The sequence below is a fragment of the Aethalodelphis obliquidens genome, unplaced genomic scaffold (assembly GCF_003676395.1).
Source record: "Aethalodelphis obliquidens isolate GAN/ISIS:26980383/991018 unplaced genomic scaffold, ASM367639v1 scaffold40, whole genome shotgun sequence".
NCBI classification, from domain to species: Eukaryota; Metazoa; Chordata; class Mammalia; order Artiodactyla; family Delphinidae; genus Aethalodelphis; species Aethalodelphis obliquidens.
In genome coordinates this window covers 14,540,998-14,563,521 of record NW_020837984.1, presented here as the reverse complement: position 1 = coordinate 14,563,521, position 22,524 = coordinate 14,540,998, and the positions used below count along the sequence as shown (strand labels likewise).

The following is a 22,524-nucleotide window of genomic DNA, read 5'->3' as shown; positions in this document are numbered from 1 at the left end:
CACCTGGCTTGCGGGATCTTAGTTTCCTGACCAGAGATTGAACCCAGGCCTTGGTAGTGAAAGCACCGAATCCTAACCATTGGACTGCCAGGGAATTCCCTGAAAGCATTTTTAACAAGTTAAAAATGTGGGTACACATTTTTGTCCCTCCTTTCTTGCCTTAATCTAAAAGAGTAAAAAGTCAAACTAGATATCTTTTTGGTCACAGGTAGTTCATCCAGTAGCAGCAGCCCCAAAATATGTCACTAGAACCACTAGTTCAAATGCAATGTTGACAGCTGATACACAAGGGGAAATCTCTGATAAAATGAGATTGAAAAACATGGGATAAAAATAAGTGAAACAATTTGCCTTATACAGAGTTTTTAATATGATTATATGCAGACATATCTCCCAAAACGCAGATACGCTAGGCAGAGTTTCCCAGAATCCTTTTTGGCAGAGTTAGTGTTCAGTGGAAAGATTCTGAAAAAGTGCCTTCAAGAAACTTCTACTCAGTGAAAACAAATTTAAGCACTTTTAAACTTTATCAGACCAAAATACAAAACAAAAACTCAAAACGGGCACATCAAAGTGGCATTTGACAGTGCTATAAATCAGCAGCTGCAGATCTAATCGACAGCAGTTTTGAATGTAAACACAGTACTTTTCTAATAGAATAAATGAGATATGTCAGAATGAATTTATTTAGATCATTTCTCTTGTCTTATACAAAGGATATGGGGAAGGGGGTCTCCAAAAGTATACTATTTGAAAATCTAAATGTCTTAGATTTACAAAACTTTAAAACACAAACAGACAGATAAGATACGCCCTGAATTTGCCTAGTTTTATTGTTTAAATGAAAGAAATAGTGTATATTCAGGTATATACACATACAAAAATCTACTCACAACCAGTAAAGCATATAGCAAAAACAGCCTACAGGTTGAATGTTATATGAAACACGTTAAGTCAGAATTAGATCATGAAGGTGAAGGACAGTCTACATAATAAAAAATTCCTATCTGGATAAAAGGATATTTTGTATAGAGCATCTATAGGTATATTAGTATAAAATTATGGAGAAGTTCATCTCAAAGATCTTCATGTATAATAACCTAAAAATCTAGTTCCAAAAGATGACAAATTTACTCTACTGAGTACAGTATTTCTCAGTATAACTAATTACATGAATTTATATACCTTTTCATTTTAAGCAACTTGTTTTCATAAAATTCATACTGCTTTAACAATTATCATCTCTATTGAATTTACGAAAATATTAAGCATTAAGTTTCCCCATTATTCCCACAACAGTAATTCCTGATATAAAAAGTTACAAGAATACCTATTTTCTTGCCCACAATGCAAAGTAAGGGAATAAATCTATTGCATTACTTTGTTATCAAAAGCCAAAAAATTAAACATACTCAAAAGAATGGTGATTCAAAGTTAAGTTTGAATTCAAAGTTAAGTTTGCTTAAGTTTCTGCAACTGGATATGCAAACTTAAAGAGATTAAACATAGCGGACTTCTTCTAAGTAAGATGTAGCCAAAAGCAATATGGGCTTTAGAACAGGAAAGACTTGGGGTTGCATTTGAGCTCTGCTTCTCACTAGCTGTATGACAGGATAGTAATACTTCATCTATAAAATGGGAACTACCTTGATAATTTCAAAGATTACGTTACATGATAGGTGTTAAATGTATAATCTGACATATTACCTGGGACACTGAAGAATCTACACATATTTGTTTACTTTTCCTCCTCCCCTTTAAGGTTCTTAGGTTAGGAGCTAGAACCTAAACTTATCTGATAGAGTAAATACAGTATTAGGCCATATGTAAGTTAGTATGTTTCAGAAAATGATTTTAGTTCACACAAACTGAGTGCCTACTACCTGTCAAGCACTGTACTATGTACCTGAGAGAAAAAGATGAAAAACATACAGTCCAACCAGGACACAGATATATTCTGTACTACAGTAATCTAGCAAGAGATGACGATGTCTTAACAAGGAAGTGGTAGCAGGCAAAAAAAAGGAGGTGAGTTTGAGAATTATCTAGGGAAAAAATCTATAGGACATAGTGAATGGATGTGGAGGAAGACAGTTTGAGGAGGACAGGATGACTTGCAGGATTCTGCCATTTTCTGTGAGGCTGGGTGTTGTTTTTTTTTTTCCCCGGTACGCGGGCCTCTCCCGTTGCGGAGCACAGGCTCTGGACGCGCAGGCTCAGCGGCCATGGCTTACGGGCCCAGCCGCTCTACGGCATGCGGGATCCTCCCGGACTGGGGCACGAACCCGTGTCCCCTGTATCGGCAGGCGGACTCTCAACCACTGCGCCACCAGGGAAGCCCGCTGGGTGGGTTTTTAATGTTGATGACTGATAAGCGAATATGGGAAGAAAAAACCAGGGACTAGAGCTGGAGGGGAAAGGTATAAGTACGTTTTGTTTTTTTTTAAAAATAATTTATGTATTTACTTATTTATTTATTATTTATTTTTGGCTGTGTTGGGTCTTTGTTGCTGCGAGCGGGCTTTCTCTAGTTGCAGCGAGCGGGGGCTACTCTTCATTGCCGTGTGTGGGCTTCTCATTGCGGTGGCTTCTCTTGCTGCGAAGCACGGGCTCTATGCACGCAGGCTTCAGTAGTTGTGGCACATGGGCTCTAGAGCTCAGGCTCAGTAGTTGTGGTGCACAGGCTTAGTTGCTCTGCGGCATGCAGGGTTTTCCCGGACCAGGGCTCGATCCCGTGTCTCCTGCATTGGCAGGCGGCTTCTTAACCACTACGTTACCAGGCAGGTCCATAAGTACTGTTTTGAATAGATGAACTGAAGCAATTTACACATGGCTAGTAACAGTTGGATATTCAAGTATGAAACTCAGAGGAGAGGTCAGAACTAGAATCTTTCAGTGAGTCATATGAATGAAGGAAATCACTCTGGGACACTATATAGAATGAAAATATCAATGATGCGCTAAGGGCGCCCTCAGGAAGTTAAGAGGTGGGCAGAGTAAGAGAAGCTTACAAAAGAAAAAGAGAAGGAATGGTCAAAGAGACCGGAAAAGAATCAGGAGAGTACAGTATTTCTAAACTAAGGTAGTACTGTAAGAATTTCAAGGAAATACTAACAAACCATGATATAAAATGCTAGAGAAGTTAAAGTAAGACTAACATGAGGCCACTAGATTTTACAAACAGGACAAACCTAACTTTCGCTAGAAAGTTTCAGTGAAATAGCGGGGCCAAAGACAGACTGAAATGGGCTGAGGAATGACTGAAAGGTAAGGAGATAGAGACATCAACTCTGAAGAAAGTGATTATAAGGACAAGAGCAGTTACCATGAAGCGGACTCAGGGTCAAGACTGGGGGCGGGGTGGGGGGAGGGAGGGATTTGTTTTGTTTTTCAATAAGAGATTTGACCACACTTGTAAGCTGAGGGAGAACAGGAGGGGGTTGAAGATACAAATTATTAAATGACAGTGCAAAATTCCATAATAAACAGGAAGTGATAGGATTATTAACACAGTAGAAGGTTGGCTTGAACAGGGAGGGAGCACCTCAACCTCTGGGACAAGACAGGAAGGACAGGTGAAGAAGCCCAGGAATCTAAACAAATTTTTGCCTGATAACCTTGCAAAAATTTATATAAAAATTTAAAGGAGAATTTATATAAAAAAATAGAAGGAGAGTTCCCATACTCCATACTGACAGCAAGGTTATTGGAGAGGAAGCTTGAACAGAGTGGCAGAGGTTTGATATATAATTGCTGAAGCAAATGAAAATGAGGAATGACCAAGTAAAAGTAGTATATAAGGAGTCCCAAGGTCCAGGCTTAGCACTGAAATATGAGTTTGCAGTGGCACCAATACAAAAGTTACAGAATGCTCTGGAGCAGTACTCAGCACAGAGTAGAGGGTATAGAAACAAAGAAGGTTTAATTTAGTTTTAGAATTTTGTAAAGTAGAAGGACAAAGAGCTGAAAGCAACTGTGAAAGAGAGTGGTCCAGATGATCTAACATGAAATCCAGGCCTGAAAGGAAGAAAAGGCAGGAGGTTTGAAAGACTGGCAGAAAATGGGGGGCTTAAAACGGATTGGAGGGCTTCCCTGGTAGCGCAGTGGTTAAGAATCCGCCTGCCAGCGCAGGGGACACGGCTTTGAGCCCTGGTCTGGGAAGATCCCACGTGCAGCGGAGCAACTAAGCCTGTGCGCCACAACTACTGAGCCTGCACTCTAGAGCCTGCACAACACAACTACTGAAGACCACGCGCCTAGAGCCTGTGCTCTACAAGAGAAGCCACAGCAATGAGAAGCCCAAGCACTGCAATGAAGAGTATCCCCCGCTTACAGCAACTAGAGAAAGCCCACACACAGCAACAAAGACCCAACTCAGCCAAAAATAAATAAATAAATAAATATATTTATTTTAAAAAACGGATTGGAAAGCAAACAACAGTGTAAAAGGAATGAGGCTATGAGCATGCTAGAAGGTTACAGCTTGCAAACTACTGGATTTCTCATGCTGAGAAATTCTGGGTTACAACAAGGTTCATAGGTGGCAAGTGCTTAATGATCAGCAAAGATAAATGTTACAGGAGTTGAGGTCAAATTACTAGGAGGCTAGGGTACTAAATGGAATGCTAATATGGACACCTTATGTTACTGAACAGGTGTAGAGAGGCAGACAGAAATTAAGTGCCCAAGTCTTAGATGAATGTGGAAGAATGCCTAGGGATCAGAAGAGAAAGAATAGAGGGTGAGCTGGATCATATGCAACAATGATTTGGAAAGGGCACTGAGGGGGCTGGCCCATTACTATCTGGCCTCCTAACCCTTTATTAGCAGGGTGTCTTAAGAGACAGAATGTCCTCTACAGAGGGAAAATAGTCTCTTCTGGGAGAGCTAAATAAATGGAGAGAAGAGATGGAAGACATGAGAAGACATAAGAGAAAGGTCAGGGAGGAATGGCAACAAGAGAGGTCAGAGGTATCAAAGGGAAGGGAAGTATGACAATGAAAGCATGGAATGAAACACACATAATGATCTGACCTAAGGTAAATCTAATTCCATGATATAATGGAATTCAACTGTGCTTGACACAGTTAAATCCTAAAATACAATGCTTCTATACAAAATCCTGATTTAATTTGGAATTAAACATATTTCTATTAAAATTTAAATTTAATATTTTCTATTTTAATTTCTATTTGAATTCTGACCTAAAGATGATCAAAATGTATGCATTAAAATTCCCCAGATTACTGAATGCATAACTTTGAATAATGTTAACACGTGTTTGGCACTATTTCTGAAAAATGAGCAGTCAATTTTAGCTAAGTAATTGAAATTATTTTCATTTATTTCAAATCTAGGATACATTGCTATTGACAGCATTTACCAATGTACCTTAAAAATGTGAGCTATGTGGCCACTTTCTGCCCTCTCACAAACAGCATGGGATATAATTTTAATTTATACTCTGCTTTTGAAATGATAACTTTTATTTGGATATATAGGAAAAACTATTTGTCCATTTATATTCTAAAAGGAAAAAATAATGCCCTTTATTGTAATTTTAGGTCAGGAAAAAAAATGGCTGAAATCTGGTCAGAAATTTAGGATACAAATTCTTTTTAATTTTATAATAAATAAAATATTTCAGACTAGAAATACTTGTACCCATTTGCATTCCAAAAATACAAAGCTTATCCACTTGCGTCACAGAAACGCCTAAATTAAACTACTTTACAACAGACTTTATCTTTTAACCTCTTTCAAAATTCATTTCTAGAGAGCCTTAAAAGCAAGTATGATTAGAGTGGGAGTATGTAATAGGCCTTGGCATCTAATATTACCCCATTGCTAGGGTCTGGTGTATACACAAACTAAAACTATTACAGAACTGCTATACTATAAGGGAACATAACCTTCAAGAGAAAGTGTGGCTTAAAAAACAAACAAACAACAAAAAACTCCCAGACCCACGACCTACACAAACGTAATACAAATGATTTATACAAAATTAACCAAAAAAACCACTGTCTATAAACCTGCCTAGAGTGATTTTATAAAAAATGCATTATTTTAAAACTACCAGAAATGTTAACTCTGGGTTTGTTTTCCATTCAATACTTTTGTAAATAAATTACAGATTTCAGTTAACAATTTAAATCTATAAACACACAGCTATATTAAAAACCGAGGTGTCAAAAAACCTACAACTTTCAGACAAATCTATACAAATTTACAAGTCAATCTTCAAACAAATTCTATTTTCTGTTTCTTAAATGCAAATATAGTACTAAACTTAATCCTACACAAGCACTAGATACTTAAATTAAAAAACTAAACCAGTAATTGTTTCAAAATTTTAATTGGCAAAGATATTACATTTACTTTGACATAAAGTCTTAATTAGGATAAGAAAAAAACAGAAAATAACAAATTTAAGGAGTATTAATAGAAAAAGCAGTTGACCTCTAAATAGTACTTCAAAAGTCTTTTTTTAAAAAAAAAAAAGTCTTTTTTATTTTATTTAATTAATTTATTTTTTTTTCAAAAGTCTTTTGAAAGTCTAGTCCAAAATAGTGTGCTGGTTAAGCAAATTAAAGAACACACACATTATAGAATACTATATAGCCATTTAAATGTTCTGAAGAGTATTTAATGATATGGGAAAATACAATATATAATGTGAACACAGAAAATTATCTATATGGTATGATTCTGCTTTGGTATAAAAATGTATCCCTTATTGGAATTAAGGATAATTTCTATTTTCCTCATTATTTTTTTCTATGATATTACTATTATAATCAGAAAGATATTACTTAAAATCATAATTTCATCATGTTCTTACCTGAAGGTACTAGAGAGTCTTGTTCAATAATTCTCGCGGAGGCCAAATCACTGATAATATACTGTAACCTTAAATGTCTGAATACTGACATAAATGGTTTTCCTTGCTCAGTTTCAAGGAAGGTCATACCTTCAAAATCTGTAAAAGAAAACAAAAAAACAGATTAAATTAAATAGCCATTCTTTTCAAATCAATTTATTTATTCCTACATGTTTTTATGGGCAGGGGGACACACACACACACACACACACACAAACAAACACACACACACACACACACACACACGTGTCTACTAGAATACAAATAAGCTAGTTTCAAAGTTTTCAAGGATTTTATAAACTTTGGGTGTGTGGATAAAAAACTTGGGGAGATTTAGAAAAAAGCCCCAGGAAATTAACTTTGGTCCTAATTAGACCCTTGGGCTGGGAATTCAATTGACACCTTTCTGGAATTTGGAGCTTACAGTGCAGCAAGGTGGGAAAAGGCGGCTTGAGAATGGTGGTTAGGGTTCAGGTATCTTTCCAGAATCCCACCACTTCAGTGGAACTCTAGAGCCCAGATGCCTCACTCAAGGGTCTTCACAAGATACACAGGACATGGAACATTTCTTGGGATCTTTCTAATTTATGCTTTAGTTACATGTGATGAACACTAGTTAATATATTAATTCTCTATTAAAATACAAAATAAGATACAAAGACATTGTAGCCATGGATTTGCAACACAAGGGTAGTATTTATTGTTAAAATAATTCAAGTTTATCAATTTTTTCTTATAGGGATAATTTAAGGTTATTTCTAAAAATACTCTCAGTTGCATTCTAATATGCTTTCATGAGTGGGAAGGAAAGATCTGGAGTTACTGCTATCAAGCAGAGACTTGTACATAATCCCTAGCCTGTTCTCTATTACAAGGTATACCCATGGCAGTGTACTCAGCCTTGCTGCTATTAAGGATAGTAAATAAAAGAAGCAATCCCTGCACATATAATTGTGCAGAAAAATTTCTATTGTTCTGATAGTCCTGACCCATATATATCTGCAAAGTCAAATAATTAAGAAAACCTAAGAGAAATATACTAAAATATAGTGGGTGAGGGGACCATAAGTGATTTTTTTGGTCTTATTTCCTGAGTATTCATCACTTTTATAATTTAAAAACTGTATGAAATAAACCTATAAAGTCCTCACTGATAAACAACTTATAAAGTCCTCACTGAAAAACAAGGGCATCAGACATACATTTTGCCTTATGCAATAAATGTTTCCCTGAAAAGTTATCTTAAAATGTATACTTTTACACTACTGAGGCTGGGATGGAGAGCCTGGAGTGGGAAAACCAGAAGGGGACCACAGCTTCTTATTCTAGTTTCTGCACTTAGGCTACAGAATAATTTCTCTCTTGATGGACTGCTGCAGTTAATCCAACTGGAGCTCAAATGAGCATAAATTTATGTCAACATTTACCTAACATCTATTGTTTCCATTGAGTCCCTTTGCTCCCCCACCCCCACAAATATTTATTTATTTATTTTGGCTTTGCTGGGTCTTAGTTGCGGCATGTGGGATCTTCACTGTGGCATGCATGCGGGATCTAGTTCCCCGACCAGGGATCTAACCCGCCCCCCCCTGCACTGGGAGCATGGAGTCTTACCCACTAGACCACCAGGGAAGACCCCCTTTGCCTTTTTAGCTTCTCCACGGTCCTTATCTTTTTCAGCTTTTATCTCTGTTTTTTAAGTTAAATTTTCTCCTCTACTTTTTTCCTTTATAATTTCTCAAATCCCTCTTTAAATGCCATAATGTAGCTCTAAAGTGTAATTTAAGATAGAAGTTTAGCATTTTGTTCTTCAAGCAAATCAAGTTAGATTTTATTGATATGGTCATTTACACATTTTTGGTTCATGAGCTTGAAGGAAAAATAATTAGCTAGTAAATCTCACTACATAAAATAATTCCCAAAATTTATTTAAACAAGACAAAAAGAGCACTAAATTTTAATATAAGAACCTCTATTCATCAAAAGACACCTTCAGAAAAGTAAAAAAAACACTACAAACTGAAAGATAAATGCAACACACACTTATGACAAAGAATCAAGAATATATAAAGAACGCCGACAAATCAGTAAGAAAAGACAAATACAATGTTAAAATAGGAAAAAAACCTGGACATTTCACGGAAGAAGAAACATATGGCCAATAAACACACAAACAGGTGTTCAGTCTCCTTAGTTTTCAAGGAAATGAAAATCAATACCACAATATGAAATAGTTCAATAACAAAAAAACAGGATGATATATTGTCCAGTGGTGTGCTGGATCTGGCTTGTGCTGGCTCACAGGAGCCGATGGTATGCATTTCTTCCCAACTCCACATTCAGTGGTGTCACGTTAGTAGCCTGAAATTAGCCATGCTGGGAGAATTTGTATCATGAAAATTTTAAAAAATGCTACAAATAAGTGATTATTTTTTCAGAGAGGCAGCTTACCAGCACATCACTATGTAACACATTCATGTTAAGACGTGCAAAATGCCATAACATTAAACATTTTTTAAAAGCAAAGTCAGAGGGACACAATAGGAAAGAAGCACATGAGCAGACTGAAGTTACTAATGTTCTAGTGCTTGAAGATTAGTTCACTGAGGTTCAATACATTATTTAAAAAAATGAAAAAGGTGGCCATGCATGGACCAAAAATGACAGTAAACTATGAAAATCGTGAGCTAAGGATTACGATTTTTATCCACTTCTTTGCATCTGAGGGCCATTAAAATTTTGTTTTTTCTATGTCTGTTTTATCCAGTCTCAATTTTCTCAGTGTAAATGCGGAGTTGAATTAGACCATTGCTAAGGTCCTCTCCAGCTCTAAAATCCCCTTGGTTTATCAGGGCCTGATTTTAATTAAATTTCAATTTAAAACAAAAAAGACAAGTTCTCAATAAAAATTTCAGGCATACCTTTTCTCCTGTTAGAAAACCAGACATCTGTTTCAGTCAAAAGCTGTTTTAAAGATCCATTCCAAGAAGGCACAAGTTGAAGGAACATCCACTAGGTTAAAAAAATAAATTAAAAAAATTACAAGACTTCATTTAGTTTATGATTTTACATTTTCAAACTGCTTCCTTAAAACATAATATCTAAAAAATTTAATTTCCATTTTACAAGCAATTGAAAGAAGTAGAACTATCACAGGATATGCTCAGAATTCTTAAATTCATCATGGCATTAATCATGGTCCAAAGATAAAAACTAGATGAGTACATGATAAGGAATAAGCTAATCCCTGAAAAGTACTTATGGTCTCAAACACACTGTAATTATAGTATTAAAAAGGTAAATGTTCTACGTGTGTGTGTGTATATATATATAATATACACACACTATTATGTATATTATATATAATATACTATATATATAAAATATACTAATTTATTCTACTCACCAATTAATTCAGTTTCACTACATACTATGTGAGATTATAAAAGAAAGAAATTAAATATGGGAAAAAGGAGTTTCTTATTGTCTTAATTGCTGTTGAGACAGTATGCAGAGTAATGAAGAGCATTACTGTTTTTTAAATCCTAGCCCTGTCATTTAATAGCTAGGGAAATTACATCATTCTGTAATCTGGGCCTTAATTTCTTCATTTGTAAGATGAGCATGATAATATGTCAATGTCACAGGACATTAAAAGAATTAATATGTGTAACATACTTAGAGCAGTGCCTGGCACATAGTAAGCATTCATCAATAATTACGGGAAAGAATGAATACTACCAGTGGCTCAGAGATAGAAATGGACTCTCTACCCTCCTTTAATGACTGGTTAACACAGTTACTAAACTTCCCTGAGGAAAAATAGCAATAGAGTCTCATCTCTATCATAAGACAAACAATCCCAATGATATAACCTAGAAGGTGACTATTCCCAGATTTCACGACCGCGTTAGTATAGACTCAACTACACTGTGAGTGTAGACTCAACTACATTTTTTTTTTTTGCGGTACGCGGGCCTCTCACTGCTGTGGCCTCTCCCGCTGAGGAACACAGGCTCTGGACGCACAGGCTCAGCGGCCATGGCTCACAGGCCCAGCCACTCTGTGGCATGTGGGATCTTCCACATGCGCCACCAGGGAAGCCACTCAACTACATTTTTGTCCCATGTTAGCTAGGGACAAAGGCTAAAGGCAAAATTATGCAGTGGGAAAAGCAATGGACTGGAATTCACAGGCCTGGGCTCTGCCTCGAGCCTGCCACTTAATAATTGTAAGAGTTCTAAGTTTTACCATCTACAAATCAAGAGTAATAGCCAATTTGTCTCTTCAGAGAGTTGTGAAAACAAAATTATATTAAAAATGTTGAAACCTTTCAAAAGGATGAACTGAAATATATGCCTGAAGTACAAAAGACCTTTAAAAGAATTTCAACATTCTCTAGAAAAACATGTGAAAACTTCATCATAAAGTTATTAATTCAACTAAAGCTCAATTTTGCAAACATTTCTGAAAAACATATAAAACATTTAACATTTCTGATTATGTAAATAACAACATGTTAACTGTTGGAAAAAAATCTGGGAAAAAAAAGAAATGTATTCTTAGGAGAGGAAACTATAAAGAATACCACTGAAATCAATCATGATATCAACTCCCTAAACACAAAGACTTCTTAACATTTTGGCATATTTCCTTTTACTTTTCTCACATTTATAACCATTCCCTTACCACTGGACACTAGCTGTTTCCAGCTTTTCAATATTATAAGCAATGCAGTGGGGATATCTTTACACATCATATTATGGCAATACCTTTTTAAGGGCTGTGTATACATCCATCTCCACTTGCATCACAAATAAGTTAGATGAACCAATGAGTTGTTTCATGACATTTATACTAGAAAAGATAAAATAGAAGTAGTGAGCCTCTCTTCATGCACAAGCTAAAAGACCCTGGTGGAACTGAAAACTTTAAGTCTTTTTTATCAAAAGAGACTGTGGAATTAAAAATTACATCAGTCTTTTTGCCCAAGACAAAGAATCTATCCGAACATAAGGATACTTTTAATTCAGACAGTAATGCTGTGAAAGGTCTTTTCTTGCACTGACAAGGAAACAAAGAGCTTTGCTGTGCTAATTAATCAAGTTAAAGCAAGGTCCCAGTAAGATAAGTTTTAGTATGCTCTGATAAAGTGGCAGCCTTCCTCTTTTTTCTTTCCCCCTCATTCAATTAAAAAAAAAAAAAAAAAAAAAGACACTTGTCAAAATTCACTGAAAGAGATATATCTTCAAAGTCTATCTTTCACCTCTAGGCTTAAGAGAATTGCTTAGTCATAAAACATGTTTTTATTACTGTTAAGGAGATTAAAATCAAGAAATATGTGTTAGTTTAAATTTAGAATGGAAATAGTATCACTAGCTGTTTTCTTTTCTTTTTTCCTTTTTCTTTCCTTCCTTGAAGCCACAAAAAGCCAGAAGAGCATCCGGGGCTTTAAGATGACCACTATGATTTATCTTCCTTTTGAAAAAACTCAACGAGAAATTATAAAAGAGAAAAAGTGTTTCTAATGACTTTTTTAAAAATAAATTTATTTATTTATTTTTGGCTGCTTTGGGTCTTTGTTGCTGTGCGTGGGCTTTCTCTAGTTGCAGCGCACGGGCTTCTCATTGTGGTGGCTTCTCTTGTTGCAGAGCATGGGCTCCAGGCACGCAGGCTTCAGTAGTTGTGGCACATGGGCCCAGTAGTTGTGGCTCGTGGGCTCCAGAGCGCAGGCTCAGTAGTTGTGGTACACAGGCCTAGCCACTCTGCGGCATGTGGGATCTTCCCGGACCAGGGCTCGAACCCACGTCCCCTGCATTGGCAGGCGGTCTCCCAACCACTGCAGCACCAGGGAAGTCCCCTAATGACTTTTAAACCAAACATACTGCAGAGCTTTGTTTGTGCCTTGATATCATTAGGTGATGATTTTTTGGTAGAATAATGCTTCTCAAACTTTTCTACCAAAGTACCTCTTAAGGGCAGAGGAAAGGAAAGGACCCAGGAATCCAGGAGTAGGCTAGCCATAAGAATAACATTTCTATTAATTTTTGTATTTCATCTTGTAAATCCAAAGAAACTTAATTCTCTCTATTCCACAATGTACTTAAACATAAAAGTGTTTACTTCTCTCCTACTCCTCCCCACACCTCCCCCCAAAAATCATTAAAATTGACATCCCAGTAAGCTATGCAATGTTAAGGCTTTGGTTTTGCATATTTCCATCAGAATGCCACACATTCCTAGGGACATTTGTACCCTTGTCTCAGAAGCACCACTGTCAAGGAACTGCAAGCCTGAAAGTGACTGCATAGTCTACTGGCCTTTAAAAGTTCATTCCCACTCTGAATTTCTCAGACCCAGGGCAGATAAGTCATCTCCATTATTACAAATAAGCTCCTAGAGGGCAGAGACCATGACATAATCACCTCTGCCTCCTTCGCAGCCCTTAACATAGCACCTTTACACACAGTAGACATTCAGAAATTATTTGTTGAAAGAAGGAATAATAAGCAAACTTAATTCAAAAGACCAACTTAATTGTGAATTCAATTTCACTAAGCTTAGCAAAAAGTTTAAAGCAATTTCCTCAAATGTAATTTCTCAATGGGAAAAGATGGTTTTTAAAATAAACTTTTAGATTCTCTAAGAGCCCAGCAAAAGTGAGGTAACCCTTTTTCTATAGTTTTATAGCAGCAATGAATTTTTACATTAAAATTGGTTAAAGGAGTGTTCATAATACACATTGTATCATTTACAACAAAGAAAAGAAATTTGTGTAGCATTTTTTCAATTCATGATGTAGTCAAGATACCTTTCATTAAATTGTTCACTTTTTCATAAGCAATATATTTTTACTTTATACAAAAATGTCTTGCATATTAACAAATGATAATAAAGTTATTTAAAATTCAAGTACCTGAGTTCTTTAAAAAGTTCAACATTCTGGTGAGTCATCAGATTGTTTAGAAGCCATTCAAGGCACCTGAAATTAAACATGGAATTATTACATTATATATCATGTATCTATGATTTATTAAGTAGTACTTACAGTTAAAATTTAAAAAGAATATTAATCTTTCTAGGACATGCGCAAATTTTTAAATTTAACAATTGGAAAGTTAGTATTGTTTTTGTCAGCAGTTAGTAAGGGAATATTCCCTTTATATTAAAAAGAGCATTTCTAATTAAGAAAACCTCATTTTCAAGTTTGTGTTAAATGGTTTATAAAGGGGTTTACATACTTCTATTACCTTCTTTATAATTTGAAAATGGGTACTGCAATTCTCAAGAATTAAAAACATTGCCAGTAGTTGCACTGATATACAGTCAGCCCTCGGTATCCGCGGGTTCTGTATCCATGGATTCAACCAACCGAGAATTGGAAATATTGGAGAAAAAAAAAATAATTCCAGAATGTTCCAAAAAGCAAAACTTAAATATGCCGCAAGCCAGCAACTATCTACAAAGCATTTACGTTGTATTTGTAACTATTTACATAGCATTCACATTGTATTAGGTATTTATAAGTAATCCAGAGATGATTTAAAGTATACAGGAGGATGGTTATTTGCAAATACTACACCATTAAATAAGGGACTTGAGCATCCGCAGATTTTGGTATCCACCCAGGTCCTGGAACCAATCCCCTGCGGATAGTGAGGGACGACTGTAATGACTATTATGCCTACTGCTTAAAAAAATTTAATAGAGATGTGCTGTAAAGAGTGGCCATAGTTTTTATAAGCATGTATAACCCACCCACAATCACAAAGACCACACTTTTCAGGAATTTACTAAATAGTCCAAATGTAAAAACAGACCTTTTATAACAAATTCTATCCTCCCTTTTTTTTCTTTCTTTTTATAGCTATATTCTCTTAAGAAACCAAAGCAGCCAAATTCCCTAAAGCAGGATAAAAGGAAAAACAAGAAAGGTAACTCACTTTTTCTTTACAGAATCCAGTCCATAGGTCCCTGCTGATGTGTAATAGCCACATACGGTTTTCACATTAACTGTTTCCTTCATTGTCTCACCACACTGCTGTATTAAACCATCCTGTAAATATAAATAAGCACTGGAAAGGCCCATTTCACATGGGAAAAATAAGCTCTGAATATGTGCTTTTACATATTAAAAAGTAAAAAAAAAAAAAAAAAGGAAGGAAGAAAGAAAGAAAACTCATAAGTGCAGCAAACCTAAGTCTTTTTATAAGTCCAGTAAAAATACCTAAAAAAAATCCAGCAAGTATTAAACTAAATACTTGGAAGTGAAAATGGAAGGGAGGAAGTAAAAGCAGGAAGACAGAGGTGAATATTGCTATTCTCTCTTTTCTGTCCTTCCCCTCTCTGGGACCTTTGCAAATTTAAGCAGCATTCTGTCTGTTTTGCCTGTTCTTTTAAAACTAAGACCTCTTTATATAGTCAGATGACCAGGTGATGGGCTAGGTAAGTAAACAATATGAATCATCAGAAAGTTTTTATTAGTTTAAAACACCTATCAATACCTAAGAAATACACCTAAAACAAATATATTATTGTTTAAAACTTACAATGAATTTTTAATCTAAAATGTTTATATGGAAGATTTCAAATAGCTAACTTTATTTAATATATGGAAAGGACCCCGTCATTTTTTACTCAAATTTCTGAGATATATTCATCATGCAAGTGTATTATTGTTAAGTAGTTAAATCATACAGATAATGCAGAAAGTGAGTTAAGAACGAAACCAAAAAAGGATTAAAAGTTAAAAAATAAAGTATAATTATTGGAAATAAGTATTGAAAGGATCAAAACATTTATAAAAAAATCAAATTACCTCAGCCAAGGATATGTAGCAAGCTATTAACTAATACTTAAAATAAATCAGTACACAAAAGTCACATAAAAAGAAACAACTTTTTAAAATGATCAAAATAAAATGTTGACTCCACTGTGATTTTACACTTACCTGGAAGCCATTCTAGACTCCCTCCCTTTCCTTTTAATATCTCATCTGTCACCAAGTCCAGTGGATTATCCCTGCTTAACCTCTCCGGTAACCAGTTTTCCTCTCCATGCTTTTTGCTACTACCCTCATTTAGACCCTCCCGTGGATTACTGCAATAGGTTTTTTTTCATTTTCTTCATATTTAATGGAATGTACAGTAATTTTAATATATCTAGTATAATTCTCCTAGATGTGGCAACAAATTTTTAATGTTAATATACCTTGAGTTTTTTTCTCATCATTATTTTTCTAATTTATTTATTTATTTTATAATTTTTATTGGAGTATAGTTGATTTACAATGTTGTGTTAGTTTCAAGTGTACATCAAAGTGAATCAGCTGTTGGTGGGAATGTAATAGGTTTTATACTCATCCTTCCTTCAGTTCATCCTTCACACTGTTCCCAAAGCATTCTGAAATATAACTTTGTCTTTCCCCTGATTAAAACTTTCCAAAAGTACTTATATGTAAAGTCTCAACTTCTTAAAAGGTATTGATTGAGGGGCTTTCGTGATCTGGTCTCTGCCTCCCTCTCTCGAACCCTTCTTATAGTCTGTGCTAGATCTATGTTCCACTCAGATTCTCTAATCCTCCATTGTTTCATATTTCTAGGTCTTAGTTTTCTGTCTGAAATGTTCTTTCTTCCCCTCTCTTCTTACTTCACAAGATAAATACATTTTCAGTTTTTAAGGCTCAACCTCAAACACAACTTCTTTCTTTGACACCAACAGGTTAAACCAACCACTTTGTGCATCCACTAAATCCTACAGAAAGTTTACCATCACATCTATAATATTGGACAGCTCTTACTTTACCTTTGAGTCTGTATATCAACCCTCCCTCCCCCACTCTACACACTCATTATATTGTGAGCTTCTTAAAGGTGGGGATTATATCTTTATTTACCTTTGTATCTCTATGCCTAGCTTGACACACTGCTCAATACACTTCTGATGAATGAACAAATCTGTCATTCTACCAATAGATTATATACATTTAGGTGGTTTACACACAATTATTTCATAATTAAGAAAACATTTACATAGTAAGCACTCAATGTTTCCCAAACCCATGAACTATATGAATTAGTAATAAGCCACCTGCTTAAAACAGTCAAGATAAGTTATTAACGAACAGAAATCTGTAAATGGATTTAAGACAAGTACCTTCCTTCCACATTATAGTCATTCTAAGATATCCACACAGAAATAGCTTGCATTCATTTTACATAGGCATCGAGACTGTCTCATTTGTAATAAACTGCTTTTCATTAAACATTTTAAATGACTTATCATGAATGGAATATTTATACATTTCATTTAAAAGTTATAAAAAAGCTAAGTTTTATTATGGTTTTTGGAACAGATACCTTGAAACAAAAATACAAGTGTGATCCTTTTTTTCAGTACTATGCATACTTACCAACTGCAGCATACTAGCTGCTGCCAAAATGGCAATAACTCGACTGGGCTTTATTAAGACATCATCTCGATACAATGACCCAAATGCCACCTGCAGTGCTTAAAGCAAAAGTACATAGGTAGAATGAAATAACAGTTATAGCTGTAAGAGTATTACAAAAATAACAATGACAGTCTTCATACACTAAGACATATGTCTAAATCTAGTAGGTACAGAAAAGGATAAGATTAGTATCATTAATTTAACTATTAGTAATGGTTATGGATTGATGGTGCTAATTTAATAACAATGTTATACATTTCCATCTGTTCTACCAAATCATGCTGGATTTTTCTACATCTAATCTTGACATTAGTTAGTGGTCAGAATTAAGACACCTTTGGAAAAAGTTTTATAAAGATATCCCTGAGTAAACCAATCATTAAGTACAACTACACAGACCCAATGATAATCTTAACCCTGGTGCTTTCAGTGCTTTACCACTGGGGAGTGTGGAAAAGCTCCTGGTCCTATGCATGCCACACTCTCACCCAGCTGCCACAGCTATTTAAGTCTGTCCACCCTTGTCTCTACTGCCATTCTCATGCATGTCCTACATGGTTTGCTTTATAAATGTTCCTTTCTGTTTGCCTATGAGGTGAGTGCTGGGTACTTCCACTTCAGGTATCAAAGACAGGAGCAGGAGCACTAGGACAGGAGTTAGGAGACCTACAGTCTGATGTAGGCTCACTAAACCGCTCTGAGACCTAAAGTAAGTCTCTTAAATCCTCTGGACCTCAGCTTCCTCATCTAAGGTCCTTACAGCTCTAAAACAATACTGACTACATGATTCATATACTTATTCCCAGAAAAGGTCTTCATATATAGGGAATAATCAATGAATAATGTTTATTGGCTTATTGTTTATTGGTCATACTTCTCCTTCCTTCACTCTACATCCTCTATATCCCAGGCAGATATATTTACAAACATGAAGTAAACAGATTGATAAGGCTGACATGACTAAATAGATTAAAGATACTAGAACAGAACTGATAAACTCTGGAGTAAATTAATATAAAGTTGTCACCTTAGGGTGTTAAATGGAGCTTTTCTCTAGCCAACAAAGTTAGAAGAAAATATTTATTTTCTGTGAAAAGAATACAAAGCTTATGTTTTTATGATTTTTGCATAATAGTAATCATGGTGGCGGTTACCTTCTATATCAATATTCTGGTCTGGAATCTCCAGTTCAATAATATTCATGCTGGACTCCTTCCATGAACCACTGAACATACTAGAAAAGTAGCCAGACTTAAAAACAAAAACAAAAAACACACTTATGCAGTACTTTCTGTGTCTTCCAAATTATTTTCCCATTTCTAACTCTAGCAACTATTCTATCAAAACTAACGCATCGTATTATTTCAAGAGAAAAACAAACTGCCAGATAGGAGAAAAGAAATTAAGATAAGGACACTCATTAGGCTTATCAAAATACTTTAATTATTGAAAACCAAACCAAATTCTCGTATTACTACCTGAACTGACTTCCTATGTTACTATTTGAACCAACTAAGCTTTTTACTTAGTTGAACAATTTCTGAGTATATTACATGAATATGTTTTCCTTTTCAATAGCATTCTAAATTCAAGCTTAGAAATTGTATCATATATTTAAGTCTCTCTCATAAACATATAACTACATGTAACGTGGATACAAAATAATATACTGAGGAAGAGAGAAGAGAAAACTAAAAGCTGTTGAGTCCTTACTCTATCTCAGTGGCTATAAAGGGTCCAGACCAGTCCCAAGTCAACACTAATAGGATGATTCCCAAGGAATTAGGGAAAATCCAAAGTTTAGTTTTATCTTATAAAAAAAATTCCAGAATGAATCTGAATTATTGGAAAGACACCAGAATGGATGAAGTCTTTAGTTACCTTCTAGGTAGCACCTCCCATAACTAGAATTACTTTGGAACGGATCAAATACTAACTACTAATTTTTTAAAATTTACTGAGTATGTAGTTTAAGGCACTGTGAATATAGCAGAAAACAAAACAGATGTTTCTGTCCTCAGGGGACTTATAATTTAGCATGTGTCTTGCACTATGATCAATCCAGTTTCTCTTGAGAGGGAAAGCCTTAACAGAGGCATTTTCACCCTTGAATTCACAAAACTGCTTTCAGAGATCAAAAAGAAAGATATGGACCATGTCTTCAAGTTAAGACCAGTATTCTGATATAGTCTCTGGGGTAATATAATGCAAGCCAAAGTAAACTTGTTCAAAAAAATTAAATAAAAAACATGATTAAAGTGTAAGAGAAAAAATTCCTTTCAAATGCTTCTATTGAAAAATCTTATACTATACCGTCTTACCAGTAATTACTGTCATATCATGAAGAGGAGAGGGAAAATATAAGCTCCATAGGATAAAAAGTGAATTGTTCACTGTTCTATTCCCACTGCCTAGACCAATGACTTGAAAACAGATTTGATGAAGGAATAAATGATTAAAATATTTGAGCCATTAGAACAACATTTTCTTTTATTTTGAAAGTCTTGAATCTTTAAAATGGGGTGGCTGATAATAATATTTTCACAGAAATCAAACAGGTATATCAGCTAAATGACTTAGTCCATATACTTTTTTGGTTTTGGTTTTGGCATTTTCTAGGAGAGAGGGAAGAGTAAGTGCCAAGAACTTTCCATTTACATTCAGTCTTAACTACAAAGCAACATTTCAGCTGAATTTATCCAACTGAAATAATCATATACAAAATAAACAAATTCAGCAATCCTAACTTAAACGTTGAATGGTTTTTCCCTTTTTGTCAACAGAAGGCACCGAAATAAGTACCTTATTGGAGTAATGACAAAAAGGTTGGTATGACAATGAAAACTCAAAATCTGTTTTCTAGACCAAACTAAGTTTTCACTAACAATGTTCACCATATCTCTTACAAAACAAGACTTTTCATCAGACAGGACTTAAACAACAAATGTTCATGCAAAAGATTACTGTGAAATGCAATGAGAAAGAACAAGACTTATAAGAGTGTGAGTTGTTTTAAGTGACTACCTTGGTTACTCAAATATATAGAAAAATAAAATACTTACTTGACATAAATATATTTTGTGTAAGCTCCACTCCTCTCCTAGAGCACAAATCTTAATGTCACTGTTTTCACCATTTAAAAATAATGTTTGATAAATATATTTGGATGTACTCTTCAATTTTTTCCTGTTAAAAGAAATGCAAATGTTACATATATGTAAAACTGAATGTTTTACTGATTTTGCATGTAACTCAAAATACTCCTTTTGCTCAATTTCTATTAAATAGAACCAATTTGTCCACTGTATAAAAAGATAGAGGGATATTATATATTCAAACGTGCTCATGTATGAAAGGGTACATAAGAAACTAATAATAGTGGTTACCTGTGGGGTACTCTATTCCCAAGAGGGGGAATAGTGGATAGATGGGGGCAGCGTGGAAGAGAGACCTTTCACTATACAGCTTTTTGCAATTTCTGATTTTTGAACTAAGAGAATTACCTATTCAATAAAGAAAAGTCAGCATGGTGATTTTTGCGTATTTCCTTATTTAGTAACCAGCACTATGGATGATGTAATACAGTTGCAATAATACTGCTATGCAATTACAAAATGAAGAACAAGAATAAAAATTTCACCCTACACAAGTAATTTTAAAAATAATTTACATTTAATCTTATTTTAGTATCGAACTATTCTTAAACTCCTTAAAATGTCTTTTTCCCCACATTGGACAAATGGTTTGCAGCCTTAGACCAAAGGTTTTCAAAATTATGCTCAATGGAGAAGTGTCTTAGGGGCCACCAGGGAGAGTCGAGGTGTGAACTCTGGGCATCCCATCTAACTTCAACCAGAGCAGCATCATATATTATATTTGTAAACATCTTGGATTTGTGCATAAGATTTAATTTAAAGGAAGAATTGTTATTTTTGTTTTGACAATCATTGCTCAAGACGGTTCAGTAAGTAAGCAAAGCCCTAAGCAGAGACTGATCAATATCTTTTATATTCCTGGCCAATCCTGATAGCTTTCCTAGTAAAGTTTTAAAATCTTTTTAAAAAATGAAGTAATTGTTTCACATGGTGTCTCAAATCAGTGTATTGAACACCCCTTCCCAACAGACGGTAAAAAATGTACATGCTTCAGTGCAGACAGACTTGGGTTTGAGTCCCAGCTCTACTACCACAGCTCAGTTACCTTATATGTGAAAAGAGGATATTACTATCCACTTCATTGGGTTACTGTAAGAAATAAATGAGACAATGTAGTTTCCAGTTCCTGACAGCACTCTCCCCAAATTATATGAAAAGATTAAAAGTACAGAAAGGAATAAACCCACAACAGGAAAAAGGTGAGGGTGGGCTTATCACATGATCAGAGAATTCCATGGATCTGGAAGTTAGAAAATAAACTGGAATGGAAAAGAGCAGTGACAACCACAGCCCAAAAGATATCACGGTCTAGGATGGACGTTGAAGCCCATCTGCCCTTCAGAACCGTGGGGGTAGGGATGGGGCTGGGAGGATGAGGTCTCAAGGGAAACAGAAGGCTGAAGTGAGGAGTGAGGCAAAAAATGGGGAAACTTGTTCCCCTAATGGCCTCCCCCACTCTCTATGAACACAGAGTACAGATAACTTATACAAACAGATTCCAAGGTTTTTCTAGAAAGAAACAGAACAAATCTATCAGGAAGATCTAAGACTTTGGTGTAGGTGCTGGTGCCCCAGACAAAGCAATCCTCATTCTGGCATTTGAGGAATCTGTAGCCTGTTAGCTCCCAACCTATTCACCCTAAATCATGGTTCCCAAACTGTGTGCCAAAGCACCTAGAGCACCACAGCAAATTCAGGGATGCATGTGGAATATTCCAAAATTAAAGGAAATCACAGAAACATCTTTCAGATACCATGCAATCTACGCTATTAAGTTGTTTGGACCTAACTATGAGATATTTCTTTAGGACCAGAGGTGCCATGAAAAAAATTACTGAGACACTAAGGGCACTGTTAACCAATAAGGCTTGCGAATCTCTGCTCTAAAACAAAGCATGCCCCACCCATATCCAACTTAGTAGTCAGTCTACCTACTCAAAGGGAAGGCCCAGCAGAAACAGATCTATTTACTCAAGACACACACACACACACACACACACACACACACACACACACACACACACACACACACA

At 35.3% G+C, this 22,524-nt stretch overlaps 1 protein-coding gene across 3 annotated transcripts in view; it reads right to left on the bottom strand.

Annotated features, from left to right (window-relative positions):
- GMCL1 (germ cell-less 1, spermatogenesis associated) overlaps positions 1-22,524 on the bottom strand; it is a 48,455-nt gene that overhangs the window by 21,903 nt on the left and 4,028 nt on the right. For 2 of the 3 annotated variants that reach the window (XM_027131919.1, XM_027131917.1), the window contains exons 2-9: positions 20,399-20,522; positions 18,491-18,587; positions 17,295-17,392; positions 14,827-14,939; positions 13,800-13,865; positions 11,656-11,740; positions 9,805-9,895; positions 6,845-6,982 (exon numbers count right to left, since the gene is read on the bottom strand). In XM_027131919.1, coding sequence (XP_026987720.1) covers positions 6,845-6,982; positions 9,805-9,895; positions 11,656-11,740; positions 13,800-13,865; positions 14,827-14,939; positions 17,295-17,392; positions 18,491-18,587; positions 20,399-20,522 — 812 coding nt within the window. The remainder of the gene's footprint in view (positions 1-6,844; positions 6,983-9,804; positions 9,896-11,655; positions 11,741-13,799; positions 13,866-14,826; positions 14,940-17,294; positions 17,393-18,490; positions 18,588-20,398; positions 20,523-22,524) is intronic. The other variant, XM_027131918.1, reaches the window with a different exon arrangement.